Genomic DNA, 24,953 nt, shown 5'->3' on the forward strand with positions numbered 1-24,953 from the left:
TGTTATAAAGTAAATTTTCACAATTTCCTTGTCTTAAGTAACAAAATTAATATTGATAACATCATTTTATTTAATATGGAATGATTTATTACAGCGATTTTATACCCACATAAAGATCCTGACACTTGATCACATCTGAATGAGATCAGTGAAAGCAAATTCAACCTTGTGATAAATTTAAATAATTTTACAATGGTATGCCTCATATACCACGATGTTATCACAATAGAATTACGAAATTAATTTTCAAAGCGCATTAACACAATTCAGAGTGAATATTCAGTCTGTTATAAGATATTACCGCATCTTAGTAAAGGCGAGAGCTACAGTAACCGTTCGTCAGCTCGTTTCAAGTATTAATCATCACAGAGAGGATTCAGCGGTTAGTAATATTGGGGTCAACATTGATTGCACTTTTTCTCATGCCTATTTTAGCGCATTACTTGAAACTGAAAACTTTGTTGAGTGATGCAGCATTAACAAAACATCATCTACATGTCACTGTTATTTTCTTAGTCTTGTTCTGATATAATCAAAGACAATTGGATTTGGACATAGACAATTTTTACTTATATGTAATTTTCCTAGCGTACATTCCATTCCATTTCCAAAATTATTTCCGAATTCAAAAAAACGACAACCGTACCTATCAACGGTTTTTCTTTTTAAATGTCATGTAACATTAACTGTTTTTATTCCTTTGCTACTGTTATGTTGACTCCATTGTATTTTATGTGCTTTATCAAACAACTAAATACATGGTATAATGTGTGGTCTATAAGGAAATTTTAGTTCAATTGACAAAGTATTAATATAATTATTGTTTGATCCATTCAGAAAAACCACAAAACCAAAACACTCATAGTAAACAAGCTGATTTAAAGCCCCCTTTTTCGAATATGACTATTTACAATAAGGTTTTATTTTCTTAAATATTTTTAGAACTTACGATCAGAAATTTCCGTCCGAATCAAATAAATATAGTTTGTGACAGTAAGTAATTTATTTAGTTGTGATATATTTGTGGAGAGGATAAATGACATACCAAAAAACATTTTTACATTCTAGATATATGTAAAAAAATAAAGGATGTCAAATTCATCGGGTTCAACGGGCAACATGTTGGCAAATCGACAAAAAATCAGAAAGCAATCTCGAGATCCATTATTCTTGTCCTAAAACATTTTTGTTTTGTTATTTCTTAAGAGCTTTTATTAAACTTGCAATGTTTTTTTGGTTATTACAAGATGTTTTTTTTTTTAATGTCAGTATATGTATTTCTAATAAATTATTCAATAAATCACTTAATTACTATTAACACGATGGGATTCATCTCATTTATCAGTGCGATGTATATTTGTAGTAACGCAATTTCTGGAGTTATATAGGAAATCCATACTATTTTATCGAACCAAATTTATGTTGAACTAAGCTAACATGCCTTTCATAAGAGTTGGCGAATAGTTTTACTCGTAACATACAGATAGTGAAAGTAGATAAGGAATACAGAATCTGATAAATTTAATGATGTATATTAATATACGTTTACAGAGAAGATAGCAAGCAAAAGCAAGGCTAAATAAATATATTGTGTAGCATTTGGCGATTGACCTCTAAAACCTGTCATGCTTATTATAATAAGTTTACACAATTGTCAAATTTAAACAATCCTTGCTTTTATTATTTGTTATGTAACTCGGGTACTCAGTTTGTTGATATACATGAATAAATTTGATACTTAAAAAGATCATCTAATCATATTTCCTCTTGGAGGTGATGTCACTGTAATACGTACAATTGATGCTGTAATAGAATAAATCCTACATAATTACGATATAGATATACTAAAATAGTTTTTATTTTTGAAACCACGATATCCGTCGCAAACAAATGCTTGTTTTTTACGACACACATATTTACAAATTTTGCCTGTTATAGTGTTGATCGTCTGATAATAATATTGATCTTACCTGTGCTCTTATAATAACATCGTGTGGTCCTCGCCACGTTGTGGCTGCCGGTGACTTCCTTTTGGCTAATTCTAGCGTTGCTTCACTAGGGCATCGCTCAAACATAAGTACCCGCTCGGCTACAGAACCACGCGTTAGGAAAGGGCGAACGGGCGCAGTACCCTGTGACGACGCGGCTTCCCCAGTGCCAGCACTAGAAGCGCGACGAGCTCGTGCCTCAAATTTGGATCTTGCTTCAGTAACATGAGAACCAAAAGAAGCTCTCCGTTCCCCACTAGCCCCCGCCGCTGGCTTCCTCGCCCCGGTTTCCAACCGATCCTGATATCGACTTTTAGCATAATCTACAAGTGAGACGGGAGGTACAACATCGGGCCTCTCTGAAGGACGTTCAGCGACAACTCCCCCAGTGCGTAAAGCTCGAAGAAGTCTTTCTTCCTCTCGAGCTACTTCCAGCCGCATTGCAGCGACATCAGCGCGTCTCACGTTCGTCCCAGACCCAGTTCCGTTACGCTCCGGTACTAAATCTGGCGGCAGCGTAACTTCTATTGTCTCGTTTTCCGGATTATGTCGAATGTCTCGTCTTGGTTCTGATCTCTGCTCGGCACGTAACTCGGATCGCTGCTCGCGTAGCTCTGGGCGATCTCTACGAAATTCTGGACGTTGTTTTATTTCAGGCTTAGGCTCCGGTTTCGGTTTAGTCCTCAGGCTCTCGGCCAGCTTGAGCCCGGGCGTGGGCCTACACGACAGAATCTCCGTGGGCGCAAGGCCACGCGCTTTCCAAGTCTGATATATTGCTTCCGCATGATCAGAAATCTGCTTGGCGATGGCAGCTATATCCTCCTCGCCCGTGTCGATTTCCCGGCGGGCAGTCGCCGCCATGGCCAAATCGCTCGCGTCACCCCGCGAGCTCAGCACTGCTGCACTTTAGGGCCGCGCCGCGAACCCCATGGACACACTGTAAACATACGAACACAGGACGGGTCACACTTATTCCTATCTGGCACACAGAACGACACTAATAGTGATCACGAGAGATCGCTGGGAACAGCTGTTTGTATGAGCGCGCGTGGGGAGTAAACAAAGGCGGCCGGTGTATCGAAAGTAAATGCAGCGCGATCCGAACGGCGCGGGCGTGTGTAGCGCGAATAACAGACGTAAAGCCGACGGCGGCACCTCGCGCGAACTGCGGCGCGAGGCGCGAGCCGGGAGGACGGAGGACGCGCCTCGGCCCCGCGCCGCTCCCTCCGGCGTCGTGCTCCCGCTCCCGGCACATGTCCTCCTTGCTCACTCGGTTAGCACCTGATAAAATTACGACTACACTACTATCCACGGTCTAGACGTATCGATATTTTTAATATCAATTGATAATTAGTTTCCATTCTTTAATCTTCCATTCCCCGATCATTATTTCCAATGAACTTGTTAATCGAATACACGTGCAATTTGTTACATTTGAATCATATCTTTATTAAAAATTCTTAACATTAAAGTTGCATGAACCTTAAAAAATTTAAAATTACCTGCTCTTTGAATTCATATGTAGGTAGAGATTAATTTACAATGTTTTTTTTTAATATACTATTTTATTTTACATTACATTATTTTACAAATCAAATCGATGGTATTTTCATTATAATTGAAAAGTAACCAAAATATTAAAAAATGACCATCTTTAAAAATCATCAATGAAATGATCGCGCTATAACCAAATCAGTCTCAGCGGCTATATCTGTGGAGTATAGCGCACGGCGCACGCGCGGCCGCCACGAATAGCGCGTGCCTATTTATTTACGCTCCCCTAGTTTTTTACTCATTTCACTGTTCTACGTTGTGCGCGTCATCTTTATCTCTAGATCTATTCAGACACGCTATCCCTTCTACTTGTATTACAAGACTAATCACTAGCTGCAAATGTATTTTTAATCGAATGGGAAGGATTGGATTTTTTTATACATTCTGCTTATCTAAAAGATTATGTTATAGTATTAATTTGATTTATACTCCTATAATAGCTTAAAATGTATGGTGATTATCATAGATGATATATTGCCAATAAGATCTTAATGATTTGCTTGCAAAATCAGCAACATATATACTCGTATATTTACCCATTTCTCTAGCACAGCGGTCGGCAACACCCGGTCCGCGGGCTGCTCGCGGCCCGTGAATGTTTTTTAAAAAAGTTAACAAATATAACAGGCATCATACAAGAAATAGCCGCTCAAATGAAACCTCAGACATTACACTAACATTTGTGTAAAATCAGTTTCCTATTTAAGTAGTTTGTAGTTTTTTTTTTCTTCTCTCATTTTTCTAGTTATAAAGCTCAAACATTTAAATATAATGTAATGTGTACGAATTAAATTATGTATCTATTAACAATTTTTAATACATTTTTTTCTTTTTTCTATGAAATATGACTAATTAATAATAATTATGTATAGAGGTATATAGGACTTCTAAGGTCTTGACTGATCATGACTGCGGCCCGCCTATGGTTTATTTTGCCACTTTGTGGCTCATCCCTATCTAGAGGTTGCCGACTGCTCTAGCACGTAGATATTCCAATTCAAATATCAAGCCATCATTAACATACAAAACTTCTCCTTACTTAACATTTACATCTTGTGATTATCAGGAATAATTAATGTCATAATAATCATACCCACAGTGGGTGTCTTCGTAAATTTAACTCACTCATCATATATTCCACTGCTAAACAGGAATGATAAGAAATGTTGTGTTCCAGTTTTAAGGATAAGTAAGTTAATGTAACCGCACAGAGAAGGGACTTTACATCTTAATTCCTAAGACGTCACGCCTTTGCTTTGGTTAAAAAAATTACATCGCCAATATCTATGGATAGAGGTGACCACTTACCATCAGTTGATACCACCTCTTAGCCAATCCGCCTATATATGTATTAGAAAAAAATATATTTCTAGCCGTATTAACACATACCTTAAGACCTTATGAACTCTTAAGTCATAAACTGTTGTAAGTAATGTTTGGATTATCGCCTTAGTGTTATACAATTAAGTGAAACCTTACATTATTGCAAAAAAAAAACGATAAACAAGTACTTTGTAGATTCTTGAAAAAATAATTTTTACACTAAAAAACTTCACACTGATACAATGGTACTATAATTAAATAGTCACCTACAGACAGCAATTATCACTATACCATGTTAATTATGCTTTAATTATCACCGGTTTGGAATATAGATTCTGATTCGAACGATAACTTTTGTATCGCTGATATGTATACACGAACAATTTAAATATAGTGGAGGTAGTTTTAGTTGTTAATAATTATTAACCGGAAGGTATGTTAGTGAACAATCAAATTATATATAATCCATTATTCATATGCATAATCCAGCTAAAAAAATATAGTAGTAGTTAGTAAAGATTTAAGAGCCAACCCGTTATCGATTTACGGAAGCCGCCATAAAAACTTACAAATGCAAAACTTGAAGGGAACTTAATCTTAAGCAGAACCCTGAAGATACATTTCAAAATGTCTTACCTCATATCGAATTTTCAAAAGCACACAAATATCTAACTGTCTTTGACTCATAAGTATAACTAAAATATCAATTTTCATAATTCGAACTTACAAAGTTTCAAGTTCGATTACAAGATTGGTGTCCTGACACTGATATCCATAATTATTACTTTTAAAATCAAATATGCATCCTCAATTTTATTTTTTCAGGCTATGAATTTTCAGAAAAGATTAAACATTTGTCTTAAATAAGTTATAAGTTTAAATACCGTATATTATATTTTCACCCAGCATCAAAGCCGCTTAGAAGATGAATTCTGAAAAATCCTATATTAGGTTGATCTAAGTTGTGGGTCATATTTTTTTTAAATATAATAGGGTATATTTTGCTTGAAAATCAAAGGATACTAATTGCACAGACCCAATTTTATGGTATTTATATCGAGTAAATTAATTGGCTAGAATTTCTAGACTCGCATATCCCGATTAACTTGTTTGTCTAATGACTAATACATAAGGCCACAGACTCCGAATATCCAATCGTCCAGGTTCCCGGGTCGAGCCAAACAATATTTACTGGGTTATTCTCAAAAATTCCATAAGCGGCTTAGAAGTTAGAAAGGAGAGAATAGAAGTAATGCGAAGTTGTGAGGACATCTTCATCATCACTATCGAACATGATGATGATAATCTTTCTCACTCCAAATATTCCATACCCAATATAAAATTAAATATGAATTGAAGTAAGTATAAAAATAAAATAAAGTATCCTATGTTACACTATAATATCGCGTTCATTAAGTGCACTACGGCGTTGCTCGTGTTGCTTGGAATTACCAAAACATACCAACTTTGGAGTAACCGCAGCCGTCTCGAAAGTTTGCGCAAACATCACGTTTCCTAGAATTGTATAGCATTTCTTCAATGAAAATCGATTTATCGAAGCACGAGATACCTGATACGGCAAATGAACTGGTATTTTTTAATTTTAAAATATCGATCAAGCCCTTTAAGGTACGGTAGCTTATTGGATATAATTTACGTCAAGTCTATAACAAATTCAACGACGACGATTTCACTGGTTATTTATTTTGTTTTCTGCACACGATATACCTTGATATAAATATATCCAGAGTATATAGTAACAGCCTATTAATTTCCCACTGCTGGGCTAAGGCCTCCTCACCTTTTGAGGAGTTTTAAGATGTAAGCGTTCTGACCACCGGGCCATCTCGGCTCATACTGATCTAGAGTGCTAAATAATATTATGATGATGTTCTTCTGACTGATTTTCAGATACAGCAGCCACTATTAAAGGTGATTAGACAACTGCACGACGACATCACACGCACATGCATTCACACACTAAAATATATATATATATATATATATATGTCAAGCCTATTCGACCTGACAGAGTCCAGGCGAAGGACTATCGGTTTACTTGCTTTCCAAGAAAAAACAGTTAAGACTATTTTTTAGGTTCCTATCGGGATTATCTAGACGGATTAATCGTTAACTTTTTTATTCGCTTGACCTAGAAATGAAAGCGATAGGATCGATGGGATCACGAGATCTACAGTTTTATAAGTTTGCTTCTAAAATACAAATGTACAAAACAAACAAAATCAACAACAACAGCCTGTAAATTCCCACTGCTGGGCTAAAGGCCTCCTCTCCCTTTGAGGAGAAGGTGTGGAACATATTCCACCACGCTGTTCCAATGCGGGTTGGTGGAATACACGTGTGGCAGAGTTTCTATGAAATTTGTCACATGCAGGTTTACTCACGATGTTTTCCTTCACCGCTGAGCACGAGATGAATTATAAAGACAAATTAAGCACATGAATCAGCGGTGCTTGCCTGTTTTTTTATGGTATAGGTTGGTAGACGAGCATATAGGCCACCTGATGGTAAGTATTAATTATTCCTTACATCGTCAATGTGCCACCAACCTAGGGAACTAAGATGTTATGTCCCTTGTGCCTCTAGTTACACTGGCTCATTCACCCTTCAAGCCGGAACACAACAATACGGAGTACCTTTATTTGGTGCTACCCAGACGGACTTGCACAAAGCCCTACCACCAAGTACCCTGCTAGTGAAGACTATCCTAGATCACAAAACTATCCTAGTATCTTGATTATATTACACAGCTCTAGTGTAAATACTCTACCGACTGACGGTAAAACAAAATAATTGTAAGTAGTCATATGTTTAGGTTTGAATGGTAAGCAACTATGATTCATGCTCACGGGGCATAACATCTTAGATCAGGTGCCGAGTGAATCTGTAAGACATCACTTCGTATTTCAGACGTGAAATATTGACAGACTTACAGTGATACGCCATTTTGCCATCTGTGTCATTTAATTTTTATAATTATGAGAGCCAATTTCCTACAATACATTCTGACGTTTCAAGTGTTCTGAAGTGAGTTTCGTGTTTCGTATTACAGCCTAACTGGTGTAAATTTTTACTTGCCAATATCAGTAAATCTGCTTATTGCGCCGCCCAATTATAAGTAATTTATATACTATAAGTAGTATGTATAAACAATGACAACCTGCGTGGTCGAGTTGTGTACATCGGTTTTCATGTCAGTTACGCCTCTCCGAGATCCCGGGTTCTATTCCCGGCTGAGTCGATGAAAAAAGTTCATTCGTTTTCTATGCTGTCTAGTGGTGGGTGTTTTTGGTACCGTCGTTACTTACTTACTTGATTATCCATAACACTAATGCTTTAGCTCTACATACATTAGGATCAGAATAATGTATGAGATGTCCAATATTTATTATATAGACTAAGAAGTACTGAGATAGAAAATAAGGCTGTGATTCAAAATCCCGTAATCACCGCGATCTTCCACGTTGTCGTGAGCTCTCAATTCAAAACGACGATTTGCCTTGCAAATAATGCGGACATCTGAGAAATCGTACCAGATACCGCATTCAAATCTGAGATAAGTGAAAACAAGCATGTATAACGAAACCGATGCATAGCGCTTAATACCGTGACAAATCGTTTTTACTACTTGTAATTGTATTTACAGCTTGTTACATAACTTTATATATAATATACAGCACAGTTAAAGTGTGCTATAAGCAATTGAAGCAATTTGTTACAGACATATTTAATAATATCTTAAGCAAACATTTAGATTCTAATTAAGAAACTGAACGTGATTATCCAATTGTAATGATTATATTATATGGTCAACATTCCGTACATGTATATTGGCTTGGAATATTTTTCAGTTAGTCATTAGAAGATTAGTCTCCTTGTTTACAATGCATTACAGATTTTGAGTCATCATTGTTTTTACTATTATTATTATTTATTTTTATACCTTTTCATTGCTCTCGTTTTGTCGAGGTCTTATTTTCCGTTTTTACGGGATTCTGTCCAAACAAAAACGGCTAAGACTACCTAATCATTAGACAAAAAATTCCGAATAATTCTACATGTACTGAGTATGACTGCTTTCCGTAATAAAATAAACGTGAGTAACAAACGCCTGTAAGCTGGAGAACAATGAATGGGGAATAATTCCAGTTAATGAGATGATATTGTTATTATTCTTATATGTAAAAAATAGAGAATTACCATTTTTACAGACCAGAAATATTGCTCAATGTTACGACTTTTCGTGATGTTTGAGATACTGACTAAGTATACAAGTATAAACTTTTAAATGTGTTTTAAACAAGACAAAGATACGTAACGAGAAACTCGATTTAACTGTCTTAGTTTACGCGCCATATTTATACTTATATTTTATCATTAAAACAAAATCAGGTTAATAAACATATTTATATATTTATTTAGGCTTATATTAAGGCGATGCAATAGTATACATTGGGTTATGTTACATACCTTTTAAGGAGACAATTGTTTCGTGGCGATAAGTCCTCCTACAAAGGTGGCAAATTGCAGGTGTGCTATTATATGATCTATATTTTGCCCGCAGTTATACTATTTGAGTCACGTGTAGGTTACATATTTATATATATAGCGTAGTACTCACCCTTCATCTTTATTTATATTATAAATCTGAAAGTAAAACTCTGTATGTCACTCTGTCAGTCGTTCTTACACGACCAACCGCTAAACCAAGTTTCATGAAATGAAGAACAGGACAGGATATAGGCTCCTTTTTTGTCTAACAACACTGTCACAAGCAACGCCCTAAAACGCAAGAGAAGCCGCGGGTGATTACTACTAAATAATATAAGTACCCATGCTACTTTAATATTTTACGGTAAAATAACTAACGTATCTTGTCTTTCTAATCCTGCCCATGAGAAAAAACAACATATTAACTGACATTTACAGGTACTTGTAAGTCATCATTAACTAATTGTAGTGTTTTATCTATAACATTTCATAGACTAAGAAACCCCGACAAGTAAGGCCGACCCAATACCCGACAAGGTAAGTTTTCATAAGTGTTCATAAATCTCTTGCTCAATGGCCAAGAAAGATATCTTAAGGAAACCTACACAATACTGCGGGTGGAATTTTGATTTGTTATGATCTTTATCGAAATCTGAAATAAATATGAGACAAAATCAACAACATACATTACTCAGATCCCAATGTAAGTAGCTGAATCACTTGTGTTATGGAAATCAGAAGTAACGACGGTACCACAGACACCCAGACCCAACACAACATAGAAAACTAATGGTAATCTACGTCGACTCGGCCGGGAATCGAACCCGGGACCTTAGAGTGGCGTACCTATGAAAACCGGTGTACCCACCACTCGACCATGGAGGTCGTCAAATGATGTGGATACTTTAAGCTATTTAATTTACTTCAACTACTATAAAAAAGGTTATAGTTAAAACCTTATAATGAATGCTTTATGCTCGCTTTCCTCTATGATTTTAAAATGTATAGTACCCTTGTACTAACAGTAAAGAGTAAAATTGTAATAATATATTCTTAGTCTTGCTCTTCAGAACATTGCATTATGGACTGGAATATAAATAACAGACTTGTTACACAGACGGTAAGTAACCATTGCAATTTATATCAAAGAACATAAGCTACCAAATGAATTGAAGTAATATGTCTTATGGCAGACTCAGACTGATTGAATCAATATTGTATTACAAAAACTTGAAATTAGAAATTAAAAGATGGAAAGTTATTGAATCGACTTTTGGTTCAACGTCTGCTTAAACAGTTGAAATCGATTTCGTTTTAAAAGTTGATAAAAATTAATTGAAAATTGGTATTGGTATTGGCTTGATATTAAGGATAGCTCTTTCATAATATATGTATATATAATATTTTAAGGTCGATAGGTTGTAAGGTCTACTCTCTTAGACCCAAATTCCTAATAAAAATATGTGAACTGTATTTTTTTAATAGAGTATTTTTTGGTATCGTAACAATGTTTGACTTTCCTAATTGGCCATCAAGGTGTATATCGCCTCCACATTTAACAAACCTTCAAGGGTCGCGTTAGGTAATTTATATTTTAATGTAACATTTGCCGCCCCGTGGGCGCGGCGAACGTTCACCTTCGCTTATAAAGCGCATCAATACTGAATAGGGTGTGAACCCTACCTATTTTGGGTAAAAAATGTTTATTAGGGTGAATACGACTGTCCTTTTTTGAAAACAAAACTACGTATCGCTAAAAAAATCTAAATATCAATATTATTTTTATTTGAATTTACAAACAATGACAACAAAGAAAATCCCAAACATCATGGTAATATTATTTTTAAATTATTACCATCGTTCTACATCATTGTAAAACATACAAAAAACTTCATTTTAAAAATATATAAAACGTAGTACTTTATATTCATCAGTTTTATTTGATTTCAGCACAAAGACAAGTCTTTAATGCATGATCGAATTAAATATGCTATTTTAAATTCTTATTGCCAGATTGTAAGAATTTAAATAGAGAAACGTCTGAGATTGATGTATGTAAACGAGTATGTATCCTACGTATCTTCGTAACATTGGCAGAATATTTATATTATAATAAGCGAAATACGGACAAAATGACATACAACAACAACTACAACAGCCTGTAAATTCCCATTGCTGGGCTAAAGGCCTCCTCTCCCATTGAGGAGAAGGTTTGGAACATATTCCACCACGCTGTTCCAATGCTGGTTGGTGGAATACACATGTGGTAGAAATTCTATTAAATTTGTCACATGCAGGTTTCCTCACGATGTTTTCCTTCACCGCTGAGCACGAGATGAATTATAAAGACAAATTAAGCACATGAGTCAGCGGTGCTTGCCTGGGTTTGAAAATGACATATATGGACAAAATGACATAATCACCTTATTTAAAAACTGGCGAGTTTTATCTAAAACTCGCCAGTTTTTAAATTCCGGAGTTCCCTTAACATTGTACAGTCCCGGAGATGTATCTACATCTCCGGGACTGTACAATGTTAAGGGAACCATATTTAAAATCCTGTAAGATTTTTAGGGCCATTGTCGTCGCATCGCAATAACCCGTTCAAACCTTTTTTCGATTAGTTTTCGCCTATTTTCTAGTAAGTTATTTGTTGTTATTTGTAATTATTTCTATTAAAATTGATTTCGATTTTCTTTATTGCAATTATTATTTGTTTGATGGAAGAATAATGTTTTATTCGTTGTTGTTTACGTTTGGACAAAATGACATACATATACAATGTACAAAATAAATAAAAATTTTAACAAAAAGAAAAACCGACTTCAAACAAAACACTATTTTAAAACAAATGAATATGCACGAAAAAGTAATAAAAATAATTGCGTATTCAACATATTTTTTAGAGTCTTCCTAAGTTAAATGAAATGAAAAATATTAGACTACTTAAAAGTCGATTAACGATTATATCATGTAGTTATAGTTATTGGTATATTTGGAGCCGGTGTCAGCCACTAAAACCCTACATAACCCTACGTATATCTATCAAAAAACAATACGAGAATACTTTAACAAATATGTAAGAATTGATAACCTCCTCCTTTTGGAAGTCGGTTGATAACATACCATGTCATGAAATTAAGCATGAGGTAGTAGAAAAAGTTTATATAAATACGACTTTTAGTTTGACGCGTACATCACACTGAGAGCCTTTGAACTAGCCGAAAAAATGCTTTCGATTATCCTTTCAACAATAACAAGAAACGTGCAGGGCAAGAATGACTTAAAGGCTCTCTGGGAAGAAATAGAAAGTTTGTTACGATGTATATTTTGTTTCCTTTGGGCTCATGCGTCATGTGCTGATGTCCCAAAGAAGAATTATTTGTGAACTGCGTTCTTAAGAATTTGTATGTCATTTTGTCCCTACTATATGGATAGTATGGTTTTTATGATTAGTTACATTTTTCTTAATATACATTTTATTATGGTTCCATTTTAATTAAAAGACTGATTTACTGATAGTTAATAAAATAAAGATCACTAAAAGAAATTGAGACTGATTTTCATACTATAGTCCAGGAATTTTAGCACCAAAAATCAGTCCGCTCTACATAAAATCCTTCTACGTGATTTTTCGATTGGATTATGTCGGATACTTAAATATCTCGGAAAATATCAACAATAGGAGGAAAAGTTTGGTATAAAAAAGGTGGGAAATTTTGTTTTCTACAAAAAAGATCTCTTCGGTTTTTGACGTAAAACTTACCGTTTCCGAGATATAGGCAAAAAATGTTTTCCAAGATGGCGGCCAACGCTCGCGGTTTCGGACGACAGAAACTCGGGTTTATACTCGTGGGTCACCCTCCGACATAATCCAATCGAAAAATCACGTAGAAGGATTTTATGCAGAGCGGATATCTAAAAATCTTGGACAACTATTAAATAAATAGATATGATTAAAAAACAAAACACCATGTAATTTTGTCCGTACTTCCCCAAGTTAGCTTGATCTTTTTGACAGATGTAAATTTTTCCAATCGACATAACTTTGCAATGACGAACATATTATTTTATTAGTTTAAATATTTTAAATCTTGTAAACATATTTAAAGAAATACATATAACACAAAAGGCCCTAAAGATTTAGGCCTTTTATTGCTTCGAAGTAAAATTTAGTAGACAAAATTTAAATAGAAAAACTGAAAATAATAAACGCTTATACAATCTTACATCGGTCATGGTAACTAGCGCAGACATGCGCCATAGATAAAGAAAAAAAAAGTATAATTATGACAACTTCATTTTAGTTTATTTATTTATAATTTAGCTACTTAATTTAAATCGAAATTATCTTTATTCAAATTGCTACTGGTTTAATGCAAGTTTTGATCAATAACCTAAAATAATGAAATTTATAAAAAAAGTTCTGTAATAGAAGAATTCGGTCTATTTATTTTCTTTTCATCCTAATGAAGTAAAGACATTAAAGAGTATTGAAATGAATGTGCCACATATACCTCGTGACTCCAGAGATTGGGACTCCATCGACATATTTGTGTTTTCAAATGGACAACAATATTCGCCTCCGAGAAAGTATCATTTGGAATCTGACTATTTGAAATGCTGGGAAGCTACTAAATCTTTCTTAGCAAGATCTCAGTATGGCTCCAAGTAAAGTATTACGTATTATTATAAATAGATTATTGGTTGTTTTTGTGTGAAATCCATAATGTCATATAGGACAATAGAATATACAATTAAAAATGGCCTTTAAACGGTCGACTACTGGACTGACCGGTATTCAATTTGGCAAAACAATAACTCTTAAACCAACAACTTTCAGTTTCATAAATTCATCACAGCCATCGTTCAAACGTGCTGGTTCAATGTTCATGTAATATATCTGTTTATATTACTTCTGCAAACCCTATCTACTTAACCGTTCAATTGCTTTATTTTGCATACAGCATGTCTGCATAAAAATTTCCCTACATATATTCGAATCTCCAAAACGAATATCTGATATTATAGTTCAGCGTTCGTTTTATTTGTTCTCTTTACTAACACTGAGTATGTATTGAAGTCACTTTTCCAGTTTAGCTAGAACTTTTAATAATTGAAACACACTGGTTTACACTTTTACAATTTTATTTTCTCTCTCTACAATTTCGACGCGTCCGTATAACTTTTCGAGAACATTCTACATGCTTCTACCTACATTCCATCATCCGCTTTTTTTTAATTCGTATATTTGTCTAGTGTTGCTATTTTAAATATATTTATTAGTAATTATTTTAAATTAATAATAAGTGTTATTTTACACAATAACACTCTATAATTAGATAATTATGACTTAATATTTAGCTTATATTATACACAATTTACCTAATGATCCTTTAAAAATATATATCTATTTTATATATATAAATAGGTAGGCTTACAGCTCGGCCTTCCTGTTCTTAGCGAGCCCCTTCGCGTTGAGGGGTAAATTATGTTTTTTTTTTTTTTTTTTTAGTTCCGTTTTGTTACATAAAATGTACTAATATGTAGTTATTTTAACATGTAAATATTCGTTTTACTACATTTTATCTTTTTACGAATATATCAATTAATTTCATTACAATGAATTAACTTAATATTACAATTAATTACAATTAACGTATAACAATATTATATTATATTATTTAACTATTTTACAACTATCCAATTATTAACTAAAATTATTAACTTATGAACTTAAATTAAATTTGAATAACTATTTATTTATGCGTATACTTAGAATTATGTAAAAAAAAAATTACATTACATGTATTAAATTGTACTATTAATATTTTTATATAATACTTATTACCATAAATAAAACATCAATCAATAATCATGTAAAATAAGTGTCTATTAAAAGTACTTTATAAGGTAATTATTATTATTTCAATCTTTATTATTATTTACAATTATTACAATTATATCATTTTAATTATTCATTATTATCAGAATCATTTTCGTCGGAACTACTATCTAAATCTCTAGTAAAATGTAGCCACGGCTGTATTTTGTCTACTGAAATTACCGCTTCATAGCGGCGATTATTTTTACGCGATAACGGAGTGTCCTCAATGACATACCTATCGTTAGGAAGAACTTTTATGATACGGTACGGACCTTGGTACTTAACAACCAATTTTTGCGACTGGCCATCATGAGGTACCTGTCGCTCTACTCTAACTAGATCACCTTCGGAATATTGTTTTGGAGCTTTTCTATGGCTATCATATTTTTCTTTGTCCTTGATTTGCTTTTCTATTATCTTTTCTCTTGCTTCCTCCCTATTTCGTACCAATTCCTCCTCAGAAGATACATTAATAGTGTCATTTAAAACAGCGCTTAGTATCCCTTCGCTTCTACATTTAATATTGAAACCAAAAAGTAACTCCGATGGTGTTTTTTGAGTTGTTTTATGTGTTGTAGTATTTAGTCCTAACTGAATGTCTAGAATATTCTCATCCCACGACCTTTCGTCTTTGCCGTGATTTAAAGTAGAGAGGGCATTTAGAATGGTTCTGTTGAACCTCTCCACTTGACCATTGGCTCGCGGAGTTGCCACTGCATTAATGATATGTTTGATGCTAAATTTGTTTGTAAAGTCCTTAAAGACGCTGCTTGTAAAGCTTGTACCTCTATCTGTGATTAGACGAGTAGAAACACCAAAATTACTGATATGATCTTTAAGAACCCTAATCGTAGTTGCAGACTTTGTGTCTTTAACGGGTCTTATACTGGCAAATTTTGTAAATCCATCAATTAGAACTAAAAGGTAACAGTTGCCTTTCTTGCTTTTTACAAAGGGGCCAAGATGATCCACGTGAATCGTATGAAAAGGCACGCTGGGTTTATCTATGGGATGAAGCTCTCCTTCACGCTTTCCTCCTGGTGTCTTATGATGCAAGCATTCAAGGCAAGAGGAGACGTATTTTTTTACAAACTTCCGCATCTTTGAAAACCAATAATTTTTACGGATGCGTTGCAACGTTTTGTCGAAACCGCAATGACCAACATCGTCGTGGTTCATTTTAAGTATTTGCCAACGCACTCCTTTTGGCACAAGCCACTTTATTTCCTCTCCTACGACTCTGTATACGCGGTTATTCTTTAATTTATAATTCTTATGAATGTCCAATATCTGTTCTGTATCAGAAGTGGACAGAATTTCTTTTATCTTTTTTATCTCCTCATCACCAGATTGTACAGTTGCGATCCAATCTTCTTCAGACTTTTCAGTGATCATGAATGTGTCGAGAAAAATTGGGGTTTCTGTCTCAGCAATTCCAACTGGATTTCGGCTTAATGCGTCCACGTGTGCCATACGTGATCCTGGCCTGTATTCGATGGTGCAATCAAATTCCTGAAGTTGAATCCACCATCGGGCAATTCGTGGTATTAAATCTCGTTTAACCAGAGTTGCGCGCAATGCATTGCAGTCTGTAAAGATTTTAAACGAGATACCGATAAGATAGATTCTAAACCGATTTAAGGATGCAACCACTGCCAATGTCTCAAGATCATACGAATGTAGTTTCCGCTCCTCGGGGTTGGTTTTTCTGCTAAAATACGAAACAGGCTGGAAAACCCCGTCACAATTAGCCTGGAGTAAGATACCAGCTAAACCTTCCTTACTGGCATCCGTATGAACTTGAGTTTCGGCTTTCGGATTATAAAGCGCTAGTAAAGGTCTGTCTACCAACATATCTTTTATTTTATTGAATGCCTCATCTTGATTACCGGTCCAACACCATTTAACATCTTTTTTTAAAAGATCAGTTAGTGGAGCAGCCAACGACGCATAATTTCTAATAAATCTCCTAAAATATCCTGACAGCCCCAAAAACTGTCTCAACTCATGCTGATTTCCAGGTTTAGGGAAATTAGCTACAGCCTCAATTTTACGCAGCCCTGGCCGAATTCCATCGGATTTCACTTCATAACCAAGGAAATCGATGGTCTCAAGGAAGAAATGGCATTTACTTAGTTTTAAGGTTAGACCACCCCTTTTGAGTAACACCAGAACCTCTTCTAATCGCTTAAGGCCTTCTTCTATGTCTTTAGAAGGAATGAGAATATCGTCCATATAGACGATAGCGTACTTGATTTTTGCCTCGAGCAATATTTTATTTATGGTACGTTGAAAAACCGAGGGTGCGTTTACCAAGCCAAAGGGCATCCGATTGTATTCATACTGGCCATCGGGCGTCACAAAAGCCGTTTTGTGTCGTGACTCTTCCGCTATCGATATTTGATAGTAACCCGAGGCCAGGTCTAGGGATGTGAAAACCTTGTTGCCGGCTAATTGATCGAGTTGATCCTCGATACGAGGGAGTGGGTAATGTTCTTTTTTAGTTTTCCGATTTAACGCTCGGTAATCGACGCATAGACGCTTATCACCAGTTTTCTTTTGGACTAGTAAAATCGGACTAGCATATGGTGAGTTTGATTCCCTAATAATGCCATGATCGACCATTTCCTGAATCATATTTCTAACTAAAGTACGATCAGCATAGGACATTCGATAAGGTCGATAGACGACTGGCTCTGCATCATCAAGTTCGATCGTCATTTCCGTCAAGTTTGTGAAACCTAAATCATGAAGTCCGGTTGAGAAACAATTGCCATATTTTTGTATTAATTTTTGTAATTTATGTTGTTCGTCCTTATTTAATTTATCACTACAGTTTAAATTTTCGGTTTTCTGACTTTCTGAAAATGTAACATTACACGAATCTAAAACGTTGTTTGATAATTTCGACTCTTTAGGAGTCACACGTGACAAAAGTGAACCCTTTTTTATTGTAAAAGTATCTGTAGAAACATTGTATATTAATAGGGCGCCTTGACCATTCCTAACCTCATATTCACCTGGAAGGAGAAAATATTCTTTACCTTCTGGACCCCTGATAGATCCATTCACGAAAACTTGACTACAAAGACTTGGTTCAGCTGTGATCTGAACAGCACATAACGTATTGGGAAATATTTCCGTATCTTTACTTGCCACTAAACGCGTCTTAATAGTGGGGGTCTGTTGGAATATAATTTCAGTAGGAGTCTTTGTAATAATAATATCTGGTTGCTCGGTAAAAGAATGACCTAGTAAGGTTGATTGGGTTATTACGTAATCATCGACAATATACATATTTATGACCTTTTTGATATTTTGTACTTCAACGGTGACAATCGTCATACCTACTGGTGCGATAAGGTTAGCACCAATACCCCTGAGTACAGGCAAATCATCTGGTACAACTATTTCCAAATTAAGTTCCTTAGCTTTAGTAAGCCTAATAAGGGAGCATTGACTTCCTAAATCTAAATGACAATCAACAAAGTTATTGTTTATTTTAATAGTAATTATATATTTGGCAGTTGGATCATCTGTATGACTTAATTGAGCTACGCGTTTTTCAGTTTTATCGTTGGTAGTATTAGAGTCTTTCTCACGATCTTTGTTAAATTTATTTTTAAAACAATGAATGGACAGGTGGCCTAATTTTTCGCAAGTAGAACATTTTGCATGAGGTTTGTTACATCTAAAACTTGGGTGGCCTACTTCATCACAATTGTAGCAAACCATTTTTGTATCAGGTTTTGAACCACCTGATCTAGAAGTTGATTTTTCATTTCCGGCATTTCTACGCTCATTCCGAAATTTAGAATACGATTCATGGTTTTCGCGGCTTGGTCCGACTTTAACAGTCCTAAAATATTTTAAGACCTTTTCCGGTTCTGAGAACTGCGCAGCTTGCGCACCGACTTTTACGGCCCTATCTTCTACCCCGTACAGTAGACAATCTACAGCCTGGCGTCCATATATCTTACATCTATTTAACAAATTAATTTTAGCGTAATAATATTGCTCAAGAGACTCTCCATATTTTACGCGCTTAGCTAGCATTTCAGTTAAGAGTTCAGCGTAATCTTCACGAACGGGAAATGATTCAATTAGTTTATTTTTCCACTCGACCCATGTAAATTTCATACTAGGTAAGCTTTGATACCACGACTTGGCTACACCAGTTAGTTTTGGAAGGGCATAATGAATGATTTCCTTATCATCCCAACCGTATATTTCAGAACACTCTTCCACTTTTGTAAGCCACGTTAAAATTGTTTGCTCTTTAGACATAGGGTCGAACTCAGGGATAATGTTAGTATTAAAAGTTAACTTTGACTTATCTGAACTCTTGACTGACTGCAATATTGACAAAAATTTATCTATTATACTATCCTCATTAGAACTATCTCGACGTCGGCGTCGCCTAGAGGTACATGGTTGCTCACCTGGATCACTTGGACTTCTATTCCTCTTACTTCCGGCTCTGAATGAGGAATTTACATCATCATCGTGCGCTCTTTCGATTCTAGTCCTGCTTCTTTCTCGCATAACACGTCTCGAAGAACCGGCACCAGGTGATCGATCCCGTGCGACTGAGGGCGTGCGAAGAGATCTTTCCATATTTCTTTGCTCCCGAAAATCATTTAGTTGCTGACGCTCTCCGTCAGGCCGGCGAATACTCTCACCCTCGGTATCACGCTCCCGCGATACCCTGGGTTGCTCGGAATTATAATGTCCAGCTCTCCTGACCTGACCCTCATACCTGGGTTCTCCTGGCCAGCTTGCACGACTAGTATGTTGCCTTAGGTCTAGTGCGTCCTGACCCTGACCCTCGAACCTGGGTACACCTGGGTCTGCACTAGTCCTATCATAGGCTGCTCTTTTTCGTCGATCATTGCCTTGATCCATAGCAAAAAGCTGAAACTGACAAATCTCAGTTTTAGATAACAATTAATATTCTCTTTCATAATAACCTGTTTTAATATTATGAAACCAGTCTAGGTTTGTAAGTTCACGTGTATTATTTCTTAGTCAACATAAAACACATCACTTTGTCATTATGCTAAGATTAAGCGTTTTATAATAATAAAACGATTAGGTGATCATAATTAAATAAAAAAAAAAATATATATATATATATATATATCACTAGTCAATGAAAGAAAAATCATTACGACACAAAATTAGTAGTACACTTTTGTCGCATAATATTTGTATTTATTACTTTTATTCAATTTAATGTGTTAAGTTATGCCTTCGTTATTATAAATCACAATAATTTTATCGATTTAGTATTATTACTTCTTACTTCTATTTATAATAAAATAAATTTTAATTTTTAATCACACTCAGATGTAGGTAGAAGAAGAGAAAAAAAAAATCTTTATGCAATTAGATATCAAATTTAAAATATTAACGGTCAGTAAGTGACTTATAGTTTAGCTTTAAAGTACGTTTCTTTGGATGAAAAGAAAAAACAATTATCAAAATAATTATAAAATTAAAAACCTACACAAAGTTCTAAAAAAATAAAAATAATGTACTATATGTACCTCCACGTTACTTACAGTTTCACGGTGGCGTGGAAAGGAAAATGATATTATCTTCCTTCGATCCCACTTATGAAGTTGAAGTCACTTTTCCAGTTTAGCTAGAACTTTTAATAATTGAAACACACTGGTTTACTCTTTTACAATTTTATTTTCTCTCTCTACAATTTCGACGCGTCCGTATAACTTTTCGAGAACATTCTACATGCTTCTACCTACATTCCATCATCCGCTTTTTTTTAATTCGTATATTTGTCTAGTGTTGCTATTTTAAATATATTTATTAGTAATTATTTTAAATTAATAATAAGTGTTATTTTACACAATAACACTCTATAATTAGATAATTATGACTTAATATTTAGCTTATATTATACACAATTTACCTAATGATCCTTTAAAAATATATATCTATTTTATATATATAAATAGGTAGGCTTACAGTATTGACTCGGTATGTATATTTAGTATATGCGATGGGTATAAAGTGATAAATTATGAACAATCACATATTGTTAAAATAGTGGGACTGACGATAGCTTTCTCTTTCATTCAAACTTCAGCATTTTGTACCATGTAATAAAATATTTTACATAACTTATAAGCATGTAATTTATTTGGGTATTAAATAAATATTCGTGTGAAACAAAAGGAACGTCTTTCTTATTTTTTATTTTTTTTATTTAAGGCATTCTGTTGTGGATCTTTATTTACTAGACGGAAAAAAAGTTGAAGGTCCTTTAGAGCTAAAGAATTCTGCAGCTTACGTTGCCGTCGAACCACCTGACTCGTTTATTCCAGCAGGTTATGAGAAATACCTGTATAAAGCATCCAGGTGAGACGAAATCGATTAAAATATTTATTTTCTTATACTACATACTTAAGTTTAATTGTATACTTTCTATAACTGAACATGCTAAAATGTTAATTAAATAACGTAATGGATATATGATAATTATGTCTCCCACAGATCCTGGGAGAAACGCCAAGGAAAGTTATCAAATAGCTATATAGTAGAAAGAACAGGTAAAATAGATCAGTAGCAGTGCTTAAATTGTTTGTAATGATGTACTAATGTGATATTTTTCTTTAAATTACGTAATTGCTAAGTAATTTTATATGTCGTAGTAGTTGATATTAGAAAAATAACCGATTATTTTTGTGTTACGGATAACCAGTCGTTTCTATCCTATCGCGCCAATTATTTCTTACGTCACATAGATGCGATTGAATGCATACAAAACTCTTTTTAGTAGTGGGTGTGTTTGGTGGGTGCTTTTGAATTTAGAAAAACTTTTGTAGAAAAATATATTGTCCGTAATGTTTTTTTTACGTTGTAATGTAATATAAGGCATTTCATGAGTGTAGTCCTAAAAGTAGAATAGTATTGAAAAGCAATTGTATTCAAATTGCATATCAATTTATATTCACTTGGTGGTAGGCCTTTATGCTATGTGCCAAGGCCATCTGGATAGGTAACACTTATCACGCATACTACCATGAAACGGCAGTACGCAGTTTTGTTCCAGTATACAAAAGGAACATCACACCCCACGGTTGATGACCATTGATATCGTAAGGAAATGGTAATATTTCGTACATTGATAATGTTTACGGGCGATGGTGACCACTTATAATCAGGCATATTGGCCCCTCTGAATAAAAAATAATAAATTATGTTTTAGCATGTTTTTGCAGATAAAACGGGGACGTTTTTGGACATTACTACCTTAGAACAGATAGAGAGGATTGTTTCTTTGAAATCGGTACTGCATACATTTAATATCATGTTATGATAAAAGAAATATTAAGTACCTATATAAAGTATTGATATTTTTTTATTTTGTTTAATAGGACAGTTCTAAAGCGGATTCAAATAAAGCAGATAACCAGTCCCAAAGAACTGTCGAGAGACCCACATTTTCCAAATTGAACTCACCTAACATTGACAGATTATATCAAAAGAAAAAATCCAGTGACAATGAAAGAAATTCAAGTTTAAGTAAAAAGCGTTTATCTCCTTCAAAACTCGCTAAAAATGATTTCGTAAAGACGAAAAACAACCTCAGATCACAAAAACATGTTACTAAACCATTATCACCCCAATATTCACGCAACCAAAGAAAACTTATTCGCGGGAATAGAGTGGAAAATAAAGTTAATCCAAAAAGAAATAATTTTCATGCCCCAGAAACCGAAAATAATGCAAAATTGAATAATATCTTTAATAATACAAATGTTGAAAATAATATTTTCGAAAATATTCCTAATAAAGATTTAAGAAATGGATCACAGGTATACAAAAACAATGAAAGTGACGAAAAATCAGTTCTCCTTGTTGCAAATCCAAATAATATAACAACTGATGGCAATACTACAAAAAAAATATTTGAAGTAAGTAAAGATAATGCCAATGATGATGTCTTAATTCCACGTGACACGGGCAACGCGAAATCTATACATATCACCGGTGAAAAGACCAACCTGTTACCGCTTGAAAATAACAAACAAAATCTTAATATAAAACTCAGAATAAAATTAGAAAATCTCAGAAGCCCATTGCTACCTGAAGACGGTAATACTTTAGAAAAAAATAGATCTCTTATTACACTAATAAAAAAAGAAATGGCGTCACAGGTAAACATTGATGTAATATTAGATAAAGATATACTAAATTTAAACAACTACTTATTTTTAAACGGAAAATCTAAAGAATCTAACATAAACAAACATGAAGAATCTGTTCCTTGCAATGATGACCTGAAAGATATATTCGTTCATTGCACGTACGACAACTTTTATCCAAAACTTATAAAAAAAGATTCACATCGACAAAATATTTTCATACTACCGAAAGAAATAAGTGAACATTTAATGAAAAGGTAACTAAAAATTTTATTGCTTTTGAAAATTGTTGTGTATTGAATAATTATATTTATTATAAAAATATGAAATGAAAGTTTCTACAATTTGAAAGATACCATAAAGTATGTAATAAATATAGTTTAAACAAATACTTCAAAAAAGGTTAATTTATGAAAATAAAACCAATAACAATGTTGTTTTTTTTAAAGTCGGTTAATAAAAAGCTTTCTATAATTTATTTATTAAAAGTTCTTTTTTAGCAGCTGTAAATGTGATCATAAAAATGTTGAAAAGTTCGATAAGGGAATTCAAAAGTCATTATCTAGTTCTGGTGACGACGGCTTACACTCAAGTAAAATTGACAAAAACAAAATAGATATACCTACTAAAACAAATTTCCAATCCGAGTTACAAGGTGATGTGAATATAGTAGACACAAATGTCCCGACATTGATGCCCAAGACATTTGATGAAAAGTCTACTCAGACGGAATGGTGTAATATTGTGGTAAATTTTTGCGTCTTCATACAAATCTATACAACAACAACAACAGCCTGTAAATTCTTACTGCTGGGCTAAAGGCCTCCTCTCCCTTTGAGGAGAAGGTTTGGAACATATTTCACCACGCTGTTCCAATGCAGGTTAGTGGAATACACATGTGGCAGAATTTCTATGAAATTTGTCACATGCAGGTTTCCTCACGATGTTTTCCTTCACCGCAGAGCACGAGATGAATTATAAAGACAAATTAAGCACATGAAACAGCGGTACTTGCCTGGGTTTGAACCCGCAATCATCGGTTAAGATGCACTCGTTCTAACAACTGGGCCATCTCGACTCTTTTGATATTCTATATTTAATCTTATAAATGTGATTATAAATCTATATTTAATATTATAAATGTGAAAGTAACTCTGTCTGTCTGACGCTTTTTCACGACCAAACCGCTGAACCAAATTTGATAAAATTTAGTATGAAGCTAACTAGAACTCTAAGAAAGGACATAGACTACTTTTTTGTCTAACACATGACAACTGAGCTAACACGCGAGTGAAACCGCGGACGATTACTAAGATACAGAAATCAAGAAGCTATTAGATATAAAATTCATTATTAAATTTAAATACTTAATGTGCAATTTTATTCTCAATGGAAATTAAGAATTTTACTTATTTTTCAGTTGCAAGCGAAAATTCACGAAGAAGGGCGTTACTCTTTTCACTTACCAGCTTTGTCCTTACTTAAGCAATATAACATCAATCAAATATAGTTAAGTTT

General features: G+C 34.2%; 2 protein-coding genes across 2 annotated transcripts in view; one reads left to right on the plus strand and one right to left on the minus strand.

Moving 5' to 3' along the window:
• LOC124538802 overlaps nucleotides 1-3,143 on the minus strand; it is a 117,566-nt gene extending 114,423 nt beyond the window's left edge. The window contains exon 1 of the mRNA XM_047116011.1: nucleotides 1,971-3,143. Coding sequence (XP_046971967.1) covers nucleotides 1,971-2,849 — 879 coding nt within the window. The 5' untranslated portion in view covers nucleotides 2,850-3,143. The remainder of the gene's footprint in view (nucleotides 1-1,970) is intronic.
• Nucleotides 3,144-13,178: 10,035 nt separating this feature from the next.
• On the plus strand, nucleotides 13,179-24,945 carry LOC124540849 (putative uncharacterized protein DDB_G0282499). Its single transcript, XM_047118616.1, has 8 exons — nucleotides 13,179-13,219; nucleotides 13,908-14,048; nucleotides 21,499-21,645; nucleotides 21,781-21,836; nucleotides 22,509-22,576; nucleotides 22,665-23,692; nucleotides 23,936-24,182; nucleotides 24,856-24,945. The coding sequence occupies exons 1-8, from the start codon at nucleotides 13,179-13,181 to the stop codon at nucleotides 24,943-24,945; spliced, it is 1,818 nt and encodes a 605-aa protein (XP_046974572.1).
• The last annotated feature ends 8 nt before the right edge of the window (nucleotides 24,946-24,953 follow it).

This window comes from Vanessa cardui, chromosome 2 (assembly GCF_905220365.1).
Source record: "Vanessa cardui chromosome 2, ilVanCard2.1, whole genome shotgun sequence".
NCBI lineage: Eukaryota > Metazoa > Arthropoda > Insecta > Lepidoptera > Nymphalidae > Vanessa > Vanessa cardui.

Excerpts from the sequence above, each read along its gene's own strand:
- LOC124540849 (XM_047118616.1), top strand. The coding sequence starts at position 13,179 with ATGGCGGCCAACGCTCGCGGTTTCGGACGACAGAAACTCGG. Across the intron at positions 13,220-13,907 it reads TTCGGACGACAGAAACTCGG|AGATTGGGACTCCATCGACA; the intron begins GTTTATACTCGT and ends TCGTGACTCCAG. Across the intron at positions 24,183-24,855 it reads CGGAATGGTGTAATATTGTG|TTGCAAGCGAAAATTCACGA; the intron begins GTAAATTTTTGC and ends CTTATTTTTCAG.